Here is a 15,384-nt window from a genome sequence, read left to right as displayed (position 1 = left end):
ATGATGTGAGCTTGTTTTCTTCTTGTTGCTGCCACAATAACGGGCACTGCAGCTCGGTCAGCTACATGACGCGCCAGCACCACCATCTTGTGGACGCAACAGGTAAACTTGCTCACCAGCAACTAGAAATCAAGCAAGGTCAGTCCCAGTACAGTGGGACCTGTGGTAAACAACAGTGTTTCACTAAAACCCTCAGGAATAAATCAACAAGCAACTGCAGTCTTCACTAAAAGATTGGCTGCAATCTGAATCTGAGGTTGCATCAAACCTGACATAGAGACATTTGTGGCAGGGAACTCAAAAACACTGGGCACAACACGAACAGGGCTGCCCCAGTCACTTGAAACCTCTACAACACGTTACCCAAAGACATTCCCCTCTATTATGTCCAACGTTTGATTTGTGGTCTTTGTCTCAGAGAATTCCCGGATTTGATACATCTTCAGTTTTAGCATGCTTCTTATTCCGCTGCGTCTTCCTTTTCATGTTGTGCACGCCAGCGATGAGGGCTGGACTGCTGTATGGTGAGATGCGACAGTTCAAACACACTGTGGTTCATTAAAGACATCCTGTTGGCTTTGAGAGGGAATAAGATCCCGAACCAGCCTACTGTTGCTCCGGTCTGCCCTCTAAACCCACACTAGCCAGACCACATCAGCGCTGAAGCTGGAAATCACAGGACGACCGTGGTCAACCAAACACACTATACCGTTTCCATTTGTCATTTTTTTCCTGCACAGTGTTCAATAGCTGGTATATATCGAGTGTTGCTCCGGGATTCCTGTAAGCTGTGCAGATGGCGTTCTGTGATGTTTAATGTCACGTTTGTAGTGGCAGCACTGTCACAGCAGTCTCAAGCATACTGATGATTTAAGCCCTAACTTTACAGTACTTCACACAATGCTGAATTTTTATTTAATGAGACAGATTGTGTTCAAAGTGAATGTAATAAGAGGGAACAACCACTGGCTGGAACTAATGGTATTCAGACAGAGGAAACGTGCCTTGCAGGCATTAGGGGGAGAGTTTTGGTTTCAATAAGTCATGTTGTAATGAGCTAAAGGAGTCACCACCTCGGTTGACTCATAGGAAGAAAGTTGATAGTTGAGGTTGGATCCGAAATTGCTGGGTTCAGGGAGGAAACACAAAGAAAGACAGAGAATCCTGAAAGATCAATAGCATCCACCGCCCTCATTGTGGACAGTTAACTTGACGCCTGTTTAGGGAACAGTGGTCACAGTTGTTGAGAAAACAAACTGCTAAAGATAAATTAATTTCATATCCTTATTTTGTTTACTCTAATTGTCTACATGTACAGCTCCAAAGTGAGACTATTTAAAAATATACACCTGCTGTGTTACACCCTATATATACAACATACAGTAAGTAGTAGTACAGTGACGCAAAGTAGTGCGTTGGATCTGAAATCAAACAATGACTAAGATGAAAACCAATACAATGAGCTGAAAGATGTTAAAACTCTCCATAAAGCTGAGGGATCTGCAGAGTCATGTGATCATTATCTGTGGGGTTGTCAGCGACTGTGTTGACCTCGGCCTGTAGTGCAGCAATTATTACTTTTTGCTTGTCTTTTCACCAAGTGAAACACATGTTTAGTTGGGTGACTGGCTTGGCCAGTTTAGAGCATTCTAAATTTTGGCCTAAAAATAATCTGGTTGCCTTGTTTCATTCCTACACTGTTTAATATGGATGTGAACACATTCAAAATCAACACTTAAACCTCATAGTTATTTGTTTATTTCAAATCCAATGTGTGAGTCCAAGAGAAGCCAGATCAGCGCACAAAAGCATGTTAAACATGACTTTATAACTTTTACATTGTGGATTACATATTATTTCTGCTTGTTTTATATGTTTTCTTCTCTATATCTTCAACCTCTTTTTCCTTTATAAATAGTGTGTTAAAACAATGTCACTGTCCAGACAATTACAGACAGCACTGTATCTCCTCTTTAAAGTTGTTCTGTGTGCCATTTTAACATCAGTAAATCTGACCTCACATCTACAGTTATTTAACAGAGCACCACTAAATGTACAATACCTGTAAATACTGTGTGAGTAAATACTAGAAGTAGTATAGGCAAGGGCGCAGTTAAACAACCTGAATGAATCCGTGTTCATGCATGCATGTGTGTGGGTTGCAATACAGTAGCTGTGTACCCGGGGCTCTGATCCAAACAGCTGGTACCCATCTGTTTCTTCTTCTACTCCTGCGGCCTGTGGTTCAGGGAGTGAGGTGCACTGGCATGCGGTGTCTGGGTCTGGACCAATGGTGGGGAGGTATGCACTGCAGGAGTGTGCGTGTGTCTATAAATGTGGTTTATGGCGAGTGAGTGCTCCTGTGTGTATATGTGGTTTCTCACTCTACTTGTGTGTGAGTGTGTGTGTGTGTGTATGTATTCATGGGTATACTGCCATGTGTGTGGATTGTGCATGCTTGCGTGTGTGTATGGCCAGCACTGCAGCCTGCATGCCTGTGTGGTGCGACTGTATGTGTGTGCGAGTGTGTTTGGTGGTTAGTAATAATCCCATTATATATACACTTTAACATTGCTGATACACAGTCATACATTGCAGCAAGCACATCTCAAAGCGCTCTGCTGCCCGCTTATTGCCTGCACAAACACTCCCATGATGCAGTCTGCTCAAAAAAGTGACTCATTGCAGAGAAGCGTTCAGTCTTTCCATTTATTGTTTATGTAAGTCATATAGACTGAACATAACGCTTGCCCTTGCGTTACAGGTTTCCGTCATTACTTTATGGCTTTATTGGCGTGACCGCTCTCTGAAAATATGCACCTTTCATCACACAACAGATAAAAAAAAATAAGAGTCTTATGATGCTTTAAACAAAAAAATGCTTTCAGTGGCTAAGGTGGTATTTCCATTGGGTAAGGAAGTAGATGCCTGGAGAATGTTAAGTGCTTGAGGAATATGATGATCTTTATTGATGTGGCGAATGTTATGTCTGAGGCTTTGTGGATAAAACAAAGTTTCTTCCAATGGGTATAATAAGACTGTACTCATGAGAAATTGGTCAAATAATTCATGACCTGCCCTGAACTCAATCCCACTTTCAATCAAATTTAAGGAAATTTCTTTTATAATTCCACTGGAGGGCAATGTTGGTCTTGTAATAATGCCTGGCTGCTGCAGGTGAATGTGTGCTTTGGTGTGTGTCTGCAATGGAAACACAGACAATGTCAGCATAACTGAAGTCGACTGATGCGGTCTCTTTTCTTCCCTCCAGCCTACTCAGTATGTGCCCACATGACGCAGAAGCCTTCCAAATCTTCCACAGTGAGCAACAATAAATAAGTCTAGGTATTCATAAAGCTTGTTGTTTGAATGGGGTGGCGGGAGTCAGGTCAGGGGACTCAACCTTGTCTGGTCTGACTTCAGTTGGCATCTATCCCAGCATTCCTTGTTCAGCACTTAAGTGTTTGATGATTCAGCACTTTTAAATCTCTTCTGTAGAAGAAGAGAAAGGAACTCGAAATCTAGAGAGGCAAAATTGTGGGTATATTTGTGTATATTTTCTTTTTGTATAGATGTAGCCACATCTGGAAGGGATGATGAATTGTTAGGCTTGTTTTTTGATTAAGTACAGAATAGTTTTTTCTTATGTTATATATTCATATTTTTATTGCTGTTGTTGTTATTACTAGTTTTATTAGTTAAATTTTTTCCTAGACGTTTTTTTTAAGGATGTGTTACAAAAAAAGCACATGTGTATTTTATCGTAAGCCTTTGTCTCTGAAAGTTGGCACTAAATGCTATGCTGGCCAACTTTTGCCCAACACATGAACAGAACAGTAAATGCAGAACTGATCAATGCAGAGACACAAACAGTAAACAAGTGGAAGGCAAAACTCCATAGAGACATTTAGTTCTATTGTTGTTTTAGCAAGACCTGAAAATTACAGTCCAGCTAAAGACTTCAAAACTGAGAACAATGAAAAAACAATGTTCCACCAAACAATGTTCAATGTTAATGGATCATAGAGAGACAGAGATATAACAGAAGACATTACCAATGTTTCAGGCTAGAGGGTAAGCAATTTATTTCAAAAGAATTATCCTTATTGATCCTGACAAAAATCAATAAATCAAATTCTATAAAAGAAAAATGAAAAAAAAAATCAGATATTTGTGACTGTGGCAGGACTCTAATAAGCACAGCCAATGATTTCATTGGGTCCAAATGAAATGATTGGCTGATCTACTTGCCAAAATCTAGCTGTCTCTTGCTAGTTTCTCCAACTTTCAAAAATGTCCATAATGTTTCTTTATAAAACATAAAAAATATCAGCTGTGTCTCATTAAAATTAATGTTTTGATGAAAACAATATTAAAGCAAATATTATGCTAAGATAAAGAAATATGGGTAATGTTTTTGATTATGGCCCCCAATGTACAGCTTAATTATTCCCACTTTACAGTGTAACGTTTTGTACTAACTATGTACCAGTTCAGTATGTACCAATACATACATGTAGGTACAAGTGGGAATAAGAATTTAAAAATACCTTATACTGTAAGTATTTTTAACTGCTGGGTACTCATTCTGGTGTGACACACAGGTCACAGATGAGCATCGGCGTTTGTTGGTGGAGTGAGTACAATATCCTCATATTGTTATCACCTGTACCTCTCCAGTTTGGGTAAGTATGGTAATTTTGAAAAAAATCACAGCAGATTTAGAAAGTGCTCCCTATCTTCCCCCAAACATCTAGCTTTGATGCTCACAAGGTCATACTGTACCCCATAATAACTGAATAGTTAGCCAGAAGTAATAAAATACTTAGTATAATAGTATAAATATCTAAGTATAAGTTCTCAAATTGTTACCACCTTATTACCTTACTTCACATCTTGTTCCCTGGGATACCTACATGTCTGTATCAGTACGTACTGTACTGCTACACTGTTAGTACAAAAATATTACACTGTAGATTGGGAAGAGTTGCATTGTGGGCGGTAATCGAAAGTGTAAATATTATATTGTGAGAAATATCCCACTTAAACTTGGAAGTAGTTAAATGGTGAAATAAAAAAAATAAAAGTACAGTAAGTGTAAGTATGATAAGACACAATTCCCTAAATTAGAGTATGAGTATGTATATTAGTATAGTAGTGAATATGCTATGCCCTGTGTTACATACCTTTCTCTTAGATCTTTTTAATATTTCATACACAAGTGAGATTGTTAAAAAAGATTATTTTTAATGTGGTCATTTCTGCATCTGTAGTTACCAAGAAATTTAGCCTTGATGCCAGTCAGCTTGTGACAGGTGTCAGCTTGCTACATTTATACTAATACAACCAGACAGCAGACAATGTTAAGTGCTGGTGCTGCATTAGAAGGTAGGCCATTATTCCATTCATAATAACTATTACACGGGCACCACACCAATTCCAGCTTGCCAAAAAAGGTTAGAGTCTTTGTATAACAATGGAAATGTCTCAGGTGCATTTAGCTCTTGAGTATTTGAGATGAGAACTATAGCAAGAGGTTTTTGTTGACCCTGAGCGCTGTGAGGACACCTTTTGAAACAGACTGGAATCATCTCAAGTACACGTGTTTAGTGCCACAATGTCTGCCCTAATCCTCAGATTATTATCATAATCTATGTATCTGTATCACTTCTGTTAATTCAAACCTCTCCTCTCCCTCCCACCTCTCCTCTCCTCTCCCACAATGTAAAAAGCTGCTTCTGTGCATGGCCTCAATGAACCTGTGCTGTCTGGTTACACTAAATATGTTGTCAAATAAAGACACCATGTTGAAATCGGCTATGGAGTTTTAAAGTATGCAGACAGTTGATTGTGCACATTAAAATTTTATCCCTTCACTTGTGTGTCATTCAAGGCCATTGGAGCCATGACCTTTCCAGGTCACTGAATGTCTGGTACATGTTTACTGCACTGGCGTAATCGCATCTGGCTGTGAGGGAATAGTGAGACATTTGTCACGGACATGATAACTGAGGTCTCCTTAACAAAATGAGGTGTGCTGGTATACTGACAACTTGTCTTGATAACAGCAAGGGCAGAAGAAACATTCAGATCCTTCACTCAAGTAAACATCCAATACAATGGTGTAAAAATACTTCCTTACAAGTAAAAGCTATGCATTCAAACTCAGAAGTATTATCAGCAAAGGTACTTAAAGTAAAAGTAGATGTACTTTTAATAAGTGGACCATGTTACTTATAATTATTACACATGAGATTATTAGATTGTTACTGATGCGTCATGTGTAAACAGCATATTGTAGCAGGTTGAGGTGTAGCTAGTTTTAGCTCGTTTAGAGAATAAAAGCTGTCTATGTTCGTAGGGAGGGTAGGGACATGTCTCTACCAATATCCAGCGACTACTGAATTGTCTCCAGCAATCATTTTGATCAAAACAATTAAATATCGGCTAACCACTGTTGTCCGTCAAAGTCTAGTCAATGTATTTGGTACACAGAGTGTTAACAGCTCTTGTTCTCTACTGCGAGTCGAGATGTGTTTTGAAAGTTTTGAAATATTGTAGCCTCCCACTCATATGCCTGACAGTGGTGTGGTCCGCTGCCTACCCGTTTTTCAGACCCTCAGCGAATTCATGAGAAATGTTTTATTGTCCCCACCAACAGTGACATGAAATATCCAGCCTTGTCGTTCCATTTCTCACCCCTAATTGAAATGATGTCTTGAGTTGAAATACTGCAGTAATGTAAGAGTTTAGCACATTAATGTACTTTTATATAACAGACAGATTTTTCAATGAAAGCATTTGTGATATCTGCAGTTAGGCTTTGTGTAAAAATATCAAAAATTTGTTTCACTGAGCTGAAATTACCTTCCCCTCTTTTCCCATTAGGCTCCACTAGTGGGCCTTGTACTGCAGTGTGGCATTATAATATGCATATGAGCTGAGCATGTCAAGTGGTTATGACACTATAAGCAGTAAGATTCACAGTTCTTTGCTTCTACGGTACAGAAATCAATAAATGATTAACCCTGTAACATGGATATGATCAGTGAATGGTTATTTTATACCCGCAACATGATAATCTCATTCCTTCTCTGGTTGGTTTTTGAAGGGTTTGTGGAGGCCTGATGATGCTCAAGCATTCACATGAAAAAGCCAAAATAATTTTGGGAACTGCTGATATAATTAATTTTAGGCTACACTTTGACATTTTCAAACCACTTTGAAGTTGTTCAAAAGTGGTAGACCCTTATTAAGCTATTTCTGTATTGTTTGCCCATAGAATAGTTAATTAGGATTCTGACTGGGCAGCCCTGGCATAAACATTACCCAGCACAGCATAAAGCAGTGCTGACTCAGGGCTGTTCATTGTGCATGCAGGCCATGTGGTGGCTCCCTAGGGAGATCATGACTATATAATCTCACATTTTGCATTTTTTTTTATTGCTTAAAGATTCACACATTGAGTATATTGGTTGCACTTAACTTAACTAATGTTGGGCCAATGTACATTAATGGTGAACCGTGACTGTGACTGGATTCCAGCATGAGGTCACACTGCGCTTGATTATTTTTTTTATGTAGGACATGCGTCACGTGATACCCGTTAACACGTGGGTATTTAATTAAACACCCCTGTTTTTATTAGGCTAGTCTAATCCAAACATCACAACATCTTAAAACCTTCATGTTCTCTTCTTACCCCGCTGAGAGCTGCGTTGTCCGCAATAGCCTGCAGACACAACACCAGCCAGGCAAACTAATCGAACAGTGAGTCATGCAGCTTTTCACCGCAGCACGAGACCCTCCTTGTCGAGAAAAGCCGTTAATTGCTCTCGATCGCTACGGCGGCTCCACGGCAGGTCTACTGTGTGGATTGAGCGTCCCAGCAAGGAAGGCCTGCTTCCTCTTTTCTCCGCAGATGTGAAGGTTATAGAAGCAGCAGTGTCAGTTAACGAATGCACGAATGATCACCGACCTTTAAATTTAGAGGTGTCGCCCGAGGAGGGATGCTGGACGAGAAAGAAGAGAGAGCAGGGCTAGGGAAACATCACAGATGACTGCGGATTCGGCACGGCGGGTCGTCTCTCCAGCCGCCTCCAGCTCTGCCTCCCGTAAAAGGAGTGGCTATCTCAACATTACCGGTGCACTAATGCAATGCGGCGTCACACACACGGGCTTTCAGGAACTTTATTTGTTTTGGTTGGCGATAACCTGCAGGACACAGGCTGTCGTTTGACAGGCTTTTACGCACTGATCCGGCACAGCAGTAAGGTAAGACAGTACTACACCTTCTCACTGGTGCTGAGTGTGCATGGCTTTGGGTGAAGAGTTCAAGAAAAAGTGGTCGGTTATAATGACAGGAGAGAAGTGTAGACTTAACTTGCATCACTGAGAGTGAACATTACGTTGTAGTGTGCGTTTGGGAACAGTTTATTGCAGGTGCATAAGGCTTAGGCTAGTTAGGAATTGCAGGTTCCTGGAGTCCTCAAGGTGCCCAGCCAAATCATTCATATTGCACCATAACCCTGCATACAAGATCCTGATTAGAATATAACCTGTTCTAATCATAATGTAGCTGTAGGCCTATATTACAGAACAATTACACAGTAACAGTTTAATACTGTCAACAACATTAAAAACATGGGACTGATTCTCATCACATGGGGGTCTAGGTGAGGGCCTACAGTAATGAGATCTCAGACTATCACATTACAAAATTTATGAGCCAGTTTTTAGACTGCTTTTACTGTAATCCTGCAGCACTGGCAATTCATTTCTGTGTCATTACTGTGTGGTCTCTAATGCAAAAACTGTAAGGACGCAAATATCACACGATGATATCACAAGTGCAATGACTGTAAGTTTACCATCATTTACCACTGACACGTCTCTCTAGAAATATGAAGTGCCTTAAAGGAGTATTTTGTCTGCTGCCTAATATAATTTGACCATTTTTTGTCTTTTAATGTTCACTACAAGTGTCAAAAGTAAATTGTGCAAACTATATTTATTTAGTTGACATAGAAACAAATAACTCAACTAATATTTGCTGCCCAGCTGTGAACCTAATTACTGTAGCCTGTTTTGTGATGACATAATGGCCCAATGCCGGCTGGACTGCCAAAACATTTACATGTACAGTATGATAACATGAACATCATTAGGGCATTTTACAGCTATCACCTACTGTAATTGGCTCGCTGCAGGTTATCTCTTACAGTGGCTGTGTCACTGTTATAACATTGGAAGCAGAAATTTTTTACTCAAAAGATTCAATAACACACGTATTTTCCAAGTTGTTGTTGTTGTTGTTAAGTTAAAGCATGCTTCTGGAGCTCTCTTGGATCCTTTATGCTAACAGACAGTTAAGTAATTGCATCCTGAGGTGACAGGATTTGTCTCCTCAGAGAGCCTTTCAGAAAACACTCCTTCAGTTTATTTGGCAGATATACAGACGGTGGTTATGATTTTTAACTGATGCTGCACATTGCTGGTAAATATTTAACCTAAAGGCAAAGGTCAGAGACTGAGTAAATAGTCTAAACAAAACCATAACCCGCAGTTATCTCTTTGAATTTGAATTAAGTTTAGCCTGTATAGCAGCTGTTACATGTACTAATTCATTCGACAGCATGTACGTATTTAACTTAATATTTTCATGAATGCTTTGTAGAAATGTTACTTTACCCACCTTGCATCCCCTGACTAAAGTCCATGTAAGCAGAGAAACATAAGCTATAGATGTTCAAAATAACGTCTTCAGTTTTGCATGTGAACAGGTGAAGGTCCATATATTATGTTATCATGGTCATGTAGCCTCTCCCTGCAGGCATCTCCACATGCCGCTCTTCATATCTGGAAAAGTATGTTGTGCGTCCATCCCTGCATTTTGCATTTTATGGCATTCTAACATTAAGTATTTTGAGTTTTATCTTGTCATACATTTTGATGGCAGTTAAAAATTAAAGGAGTGCAGCCACAACAGTTGGCCCTGCCTGCTTTAGTAAAACTTGGGTGTCTCTCTTATACCTGTTGGTTTTCAGCTATTATACTTAGGCCTCTGTGGTTTAATGAATAGCCTGATATTTGTCTAGATATTTTGGCTGCAAGTTGTTAAATCTTAATCTGTTTGTTGTTGTTAGTCTGTCTGTTCAGAGGCCTTGGACACCCAATGATCTGCACTGGTGGGGTTTATATTAACCAGCACATTAGCATGTCCACCTTCTCTACATCTTGCGGCTTTTTTTGTTGATCCAACACAGTACATTACATTCTAGTGTTCTTCTTTTATGGTGCATGTGTTTGGCCTTTTTAATAGACAACTTTATAGCATACAACAAGAAATCAAATGTAGCAAACCAGTCTGCTGTGTGCAAGTAATCAGTAAATCAGTGATCATCACTAATATATACAATTGGATCATATCATACTGTAGGTGTCAGTTCTGAGGTGGTCTGGTGTTGAACTTGTGTTGGTCTACATAACCCCAAAGCCCTCTCTATGGTTTGTGGTTATGATGTGTGTTCTGTCCCTGTCTGCGCATGCATTTTCTTTCACGCAGATAATCTCAAACTCATGTCTTTTAATTTCTCTTAAAGGTGGGTGATGGCGACCCGTAAAGACAGACGCAGGGATCGACCCCCAGTGGAGGAAAGCTATGCAGAGAAGAGCGGTGCCCCCTGTCCTGGAGACACCCTGCCCTGGAACCTGTCCAAACACCAGAGGGTCAAACGCTCCAAGTCAGCCTCAGGGGATGTCCTGGATCCAGCAGAGAGGGCTGTAATTCGCATCGCAGGTAGGATGACTATGACAACTGCAGTGTTACACATGATAGAGTGCGTACAGGTACCACAAACATAAAAAAAAGTAACCTCTTGTGGTCGAAGTTTTCCCAATGCTGCAGTTATGCGCTAGTGTACTTGTAGGCTGTGTCATCACATTTGTGGTCACCAGAAAGTGGCACAGTCAAATGTGTCTTTGCGAAATAGGCAGTGCTAGAGGCTTGGTAAGGACAATTCAAAGGGGTGGATGCATACTGTAGCTCACAAGCAATCCAGGAACATGCTAATGCTGGTCAGTCACAAGTAGAAAATGAGGTGAATGAGGAAGTGCCTGAAACTTGCATTCTTTCTAATTGCTAGCATGTGGCGGCTCCAAAAAGAAGGCAGATTGTATTGAAGTCTATCTGAAAATGACCCTACTTTTCACTTTAATTATTTACTTGACAGTAAACACTTCCCTTATGAGTTTATAGTGTCAATCGCTAGTTTTCTTCGATGCAGCATGATGTTAATTTTGTAAATTATTGTCCTGTTTAGAGGGAAATAGATGATAAAGCAGATTTACTTTGCCCCTGTGAACATGTCTACTGATTGTGGCAAAAACAATTTACAAATGAATTAGTTGAAACTTGATTCACACATGTATCAGTGGGTGTTGTGTAGAACTGTACTGGAAACCAGCCTTCATTAACAGAGAAGAAAGAACATTACTCTTAATGTTTACTCTTTTACTGTTGTAAAAGCAATTGAAAATCCATTTGCTAATCACGTCAGGGCCATTGTCCTCTGTGGGAATGGCCTTGTTTGCATTCTGGGTTGAACTTGTCAGACAACATAACATCATTTGGTAGAGATGATGACTACTAACATTTCCCAGGTCACAAATATGTACTAGTTTGTGTATTTTTTTGGTTTAAATGTGCTTTTCTGTGTTTTAAAATAGCAGCGACAAGTACCTGGATTTGTGGACTTTGCATAAAGGTACAGGTATAAGTGCTGAACTTCTTTATTCTCTTTATCTGATTGTGGCAGGGGTTGAGAACAGGATCACTCGCTGCTGGGTTATTGGTGTGGTAGGATGGTTTTCTCCATTGTAGCCCTACTATGCATTTTAAGCTGCCTTGACCTGTCTAGTGCAACTTTAAAGGCAATGTCACTTAGGAACAGTTAACCTTGTACAGTAAGTGATATTGTGAGCAAAAAGGAAACTTAATAGAGCATTTTTGTACATACATATGAAAGGCATGTATTTCCCCTGTGGACTGATAATGGGCTTTGCCATCTGAACAGTGTATACACTAAGGCAAGGAAAGTAGCAAGAGACAGTAGTTTTCCATCTGTGAGGTGTGGTTCTTTTTGCTAAAACAATAGGCTGGGATCCTGTCCATTTGAACTGTAGGGATACTGGGAACACATTATTTATTTACACTACGGGTTAACATGCCATTGCTGTGATGTGCTGATTGCTTGAGGCCAAGTGTTAGATACATTTACACAGGTCATGGTCAGTGAAGACCTCGTGTAAAATGGACGGCAACAATCAATCAAAGACATTTATTAGAAATACCATGTCATAATCATTCCTTGTTATATCTAATTGTTAGTACCACCTCATGATGCAAGTTGTTATATAATAACATTCTAGCATTTGATAGCTGAATTTACTTCTGAGTGATATAGCTGTTATACCTAGTAAATTAAAATACTTCATCACATTGCAATGCAGTGTCTCAGAAGAACACAGTAACACAGAAGAGACCAACTCAGCAGGCTGATATTATCAACCAATATTGACTTATCAAAGATATGTTCGTATCAGTGTTGGCAGATATGAAAAAGGAAATTGCATTACATAAATTCGAAAAATGTGTTTGAGGCAATTTCGAAAATGGTATTGCCATGAAAGTGTAGAAAGGCAGTGCAGCCCCACATATGGGAAATGAAGGACATAATGGACATCATCAGTCATAGAGATAAATAGTAAAACACGCCTTAAAACATGTTTATTTATATGACTTCTTCATCGTTGTAGTACAGAAATGACGTGCTAATTCTCCTATGTGCCAATTTTGGCACAATAAGTCTTTGATCAAGTTTGTTTCAGAATGCTGTGCTAAGAGGAAGTTTGGATAACTTTAGCACCTACAATAGGCCTACGTCCACATCCTGTACTGCTCTTCCTATCTCCCATCAGAAGGCCAGGTCAGGGCTGTGTCAGCACTGACGGGTGAGGCTGATCTTTTGTTGTGGGCTCTGCTGACTGACTAACTGGCTACTACAGAATCCCTGACTGTATATAGATGAGTATGTACTAGAGAGGTATCAGAAGTGGACTATGCACAGTTCTTGTTTGTGATAACCTGCTGTTTGCCTGAGACAGCATTTTACTTGCTGCCTCCTTAGATGCATTAAATCCTCCTCTATGGGGTAAATACTTAAATGCATTGACATCAAAGTAAAAACAGGGCTCTCTTTCTTTGTTCTAGCTGACATTTTGAAAATGCAAGGAACACACTGCATCAACAGTGACCTAAAGCACTGATAGTGTATGCTTTTTAGTCCATGTACTAAGAAGTTAGAAGTAACTGCTGTGCAAAAAGCACATATTTGCTCTCTTGCAGAGAGTAAGATGACTAGATTGATATCACTCTCATATTTGTCAACGCTAAAGCCAGTCAGTTAGCTTAGCTTAGCATAAAGACTAGAAACAGGGGGAAACACCTAGTCTGGCTTGCCTGAAAAAGGTAACTAAATTTGCCTAGAAGCAACTGTGAAGCCCGCTCACATTTTATAGCTTGTTTTTTTATTCTATACAAAAACAAAATGTAAAAATGTCATTTTGTGGTTTTACAGGAAGTTTTGTGCTGGACAATTTTTATGGCCGGGCAATTGCTAGAGTCTTGTTGTCACCAGGGGAATCATAAATTGGTTTCGGTACTCTTGGCAGGAAAGTGAATAAGCATATTTCCTACAATGTCACACTATTCCTGTAAAGCCCAGTAATGTTGTTATCTGTGACCAAAATCAGTCACTGCAGAAAAACTAAAAATCCTAGTTGTAAAAAGATGTCCATTTGAATTTTTTTCCCAGGATGCACCTACCTGGCAGACATTGTTTAGAACAGTAAATATTTGCTTTGATGAAATCACAACAGCTTCAATCCCCTTTGTGTTACTGTAGGTCAAACAGTGGTAGAAAGTAGCAAAATTTATTCGTATAAAAAAATCAAAATACTTCATGTAACTGTAACTCGATGAACTCGGGTATTCTTTTTTGCATCTAATCAGCAGTATCTGAAGTACACGACTGTTCTCACATTTGCATACCTTTAAATGAGTCTTTAAATTCCATGTACAGTGGTGTGAAAAAGTTTTTGTCCCCGTCCTGATTACTTATTTTTTTTCATGTTTGTCACACTGAAATGTTTCAGATCATCAAACAAATTGAAATATTTGACAAAGATAACACACGGAAACACAAATTTACACAAGAAAGCAGAGACGGCTCATCCAAGAGGTCACAAAAAAAAACTACAACAACATTGAAAGAACTGCAGGCTTCACTCGCCTCAGTTAAGGTCTGTGTTCATGACTCCACCATAAGATAGAGACTGGACAGAAATGGCCTGCATGCCAGAGTTCCAAGTAGGGCTGCAGCTAACGATGATTTTAGGGAATGCAGGAAAGCAGAGCGCAGATGGAAAAAATCCAGTCTCCAAGTCCATTACCTCAGTCTGAAGGATTTATTAATTAACTACAATAACATGGTTAAGGATGCGAGAACACACTATTTTTCTGAACTCATTACTACACATAAACACAATCCCAGGTTTCTGTTTACGACTGTGGATCAGCTGGTAAACCCAACCCCTCCTTGTGCCTCAGCTGGAAGTAATGATGACTGTGAATTGTTTTTATCTTATTTTACCAATAATGTGGTGTCAATCAGAGCCTCTATTACCCCCACCCCCGTGGCCTCTTACTCAGAGGTTCCTCACCAGCAACAAGAGAGTTTTAACCAGTTTTATCCCATCGACTTGTCTGAGCTTTTAAAAACAGTATCACAAATGAGAGTATCCTCCAGCCCACTTGATGTAATACCTACAAAATTTTTACTGAAAGTAATAGATTCTGTTGGGTCCCATTTGATCTCTGTTTTCAACAGCTCCCTATCTACTGGTTGCGTCCCTGATTATTTTAAAATGGCTTGCGTGAACCCACTTTTAAATAAATCTGGTTTAGATCCCTCCCTCCCACATAATTTTAGACCAATTTCAAAACTGCCTTTTATTGCAAAGATTCTAGAAAGAATTGTGTCCAAACAGCTGCTCACTGTACTGGAAAATAACAAATTATTTGAAAAGTTTCAGTCTGGTTTTAGGAAGTACCACAGCACTGAGACTGCCCTGCTTAAAGTCACCAATGACCTTTTAATGTCTGCTGATGAAGGTATATGCTCAGTCGTGGTACTCCTGGACCTTAGCGCTGCTTTTGACACCATTGATCACAACATCATGTTAGACAGACTGAGGCACTGGGTGGGGATCTCTGGTACTGCCCTAGAATGGTTTTCATCCTACCTGTCAAATAGGAAGTTTTGT

The 15,384-nt window shown here is 39.7% G+C and overlaps 1 protein-coding gene across 1 annotated transcript in view; it reads left to right on the top strand.

Moving 5' to 3' along the window:
* Positions 1–8,170: 8,170 nt before the first annotated feature.
* The window catches only part of plecb (plectin b), a 135,911-nt gene continuing 128,697 nt past the window's right edge, over positions 8,171–15,384 (top strand). The window contains exons 1-2 of the mRNA XM_046045005.1: positions 8,171–8,274; positions 10,602–10,798. Of these exons, the coding sequence (XP_045900961.1) occupies positions 10,609–10,798 (190 nt within the window). The 5' untranslated portion in view covers positions 8,171–8,274; positions 10,602–10,608. The remainder of the gene's footprint in view (positions 8,275–10,601; positions 10,799–15,384) is intronic.

The sequence above is a fragment of the Micropterus dolomieu genome, linkage group LG03 (genome assembly GCF_021292245.1).
Source record: "Micropterus dolomieu isolate WLL.071019.BEF.003 ecotype Adirondacks linkage group LG03, ASM2129224v1, whole genome shotgun sequence".
Taxonomy (NCBI): Eukaryota; Metazoa; Chordata; class Actinopteri; order Centrarchiformes; family Centrarchidae; genus Micropterus; species Micropterus dolomieu.
The sequence above is the reverse complement of the archived record's forward strand: the minus strand, read 5'-3'. Positions and strand labels throughout refer to the sequence as shown.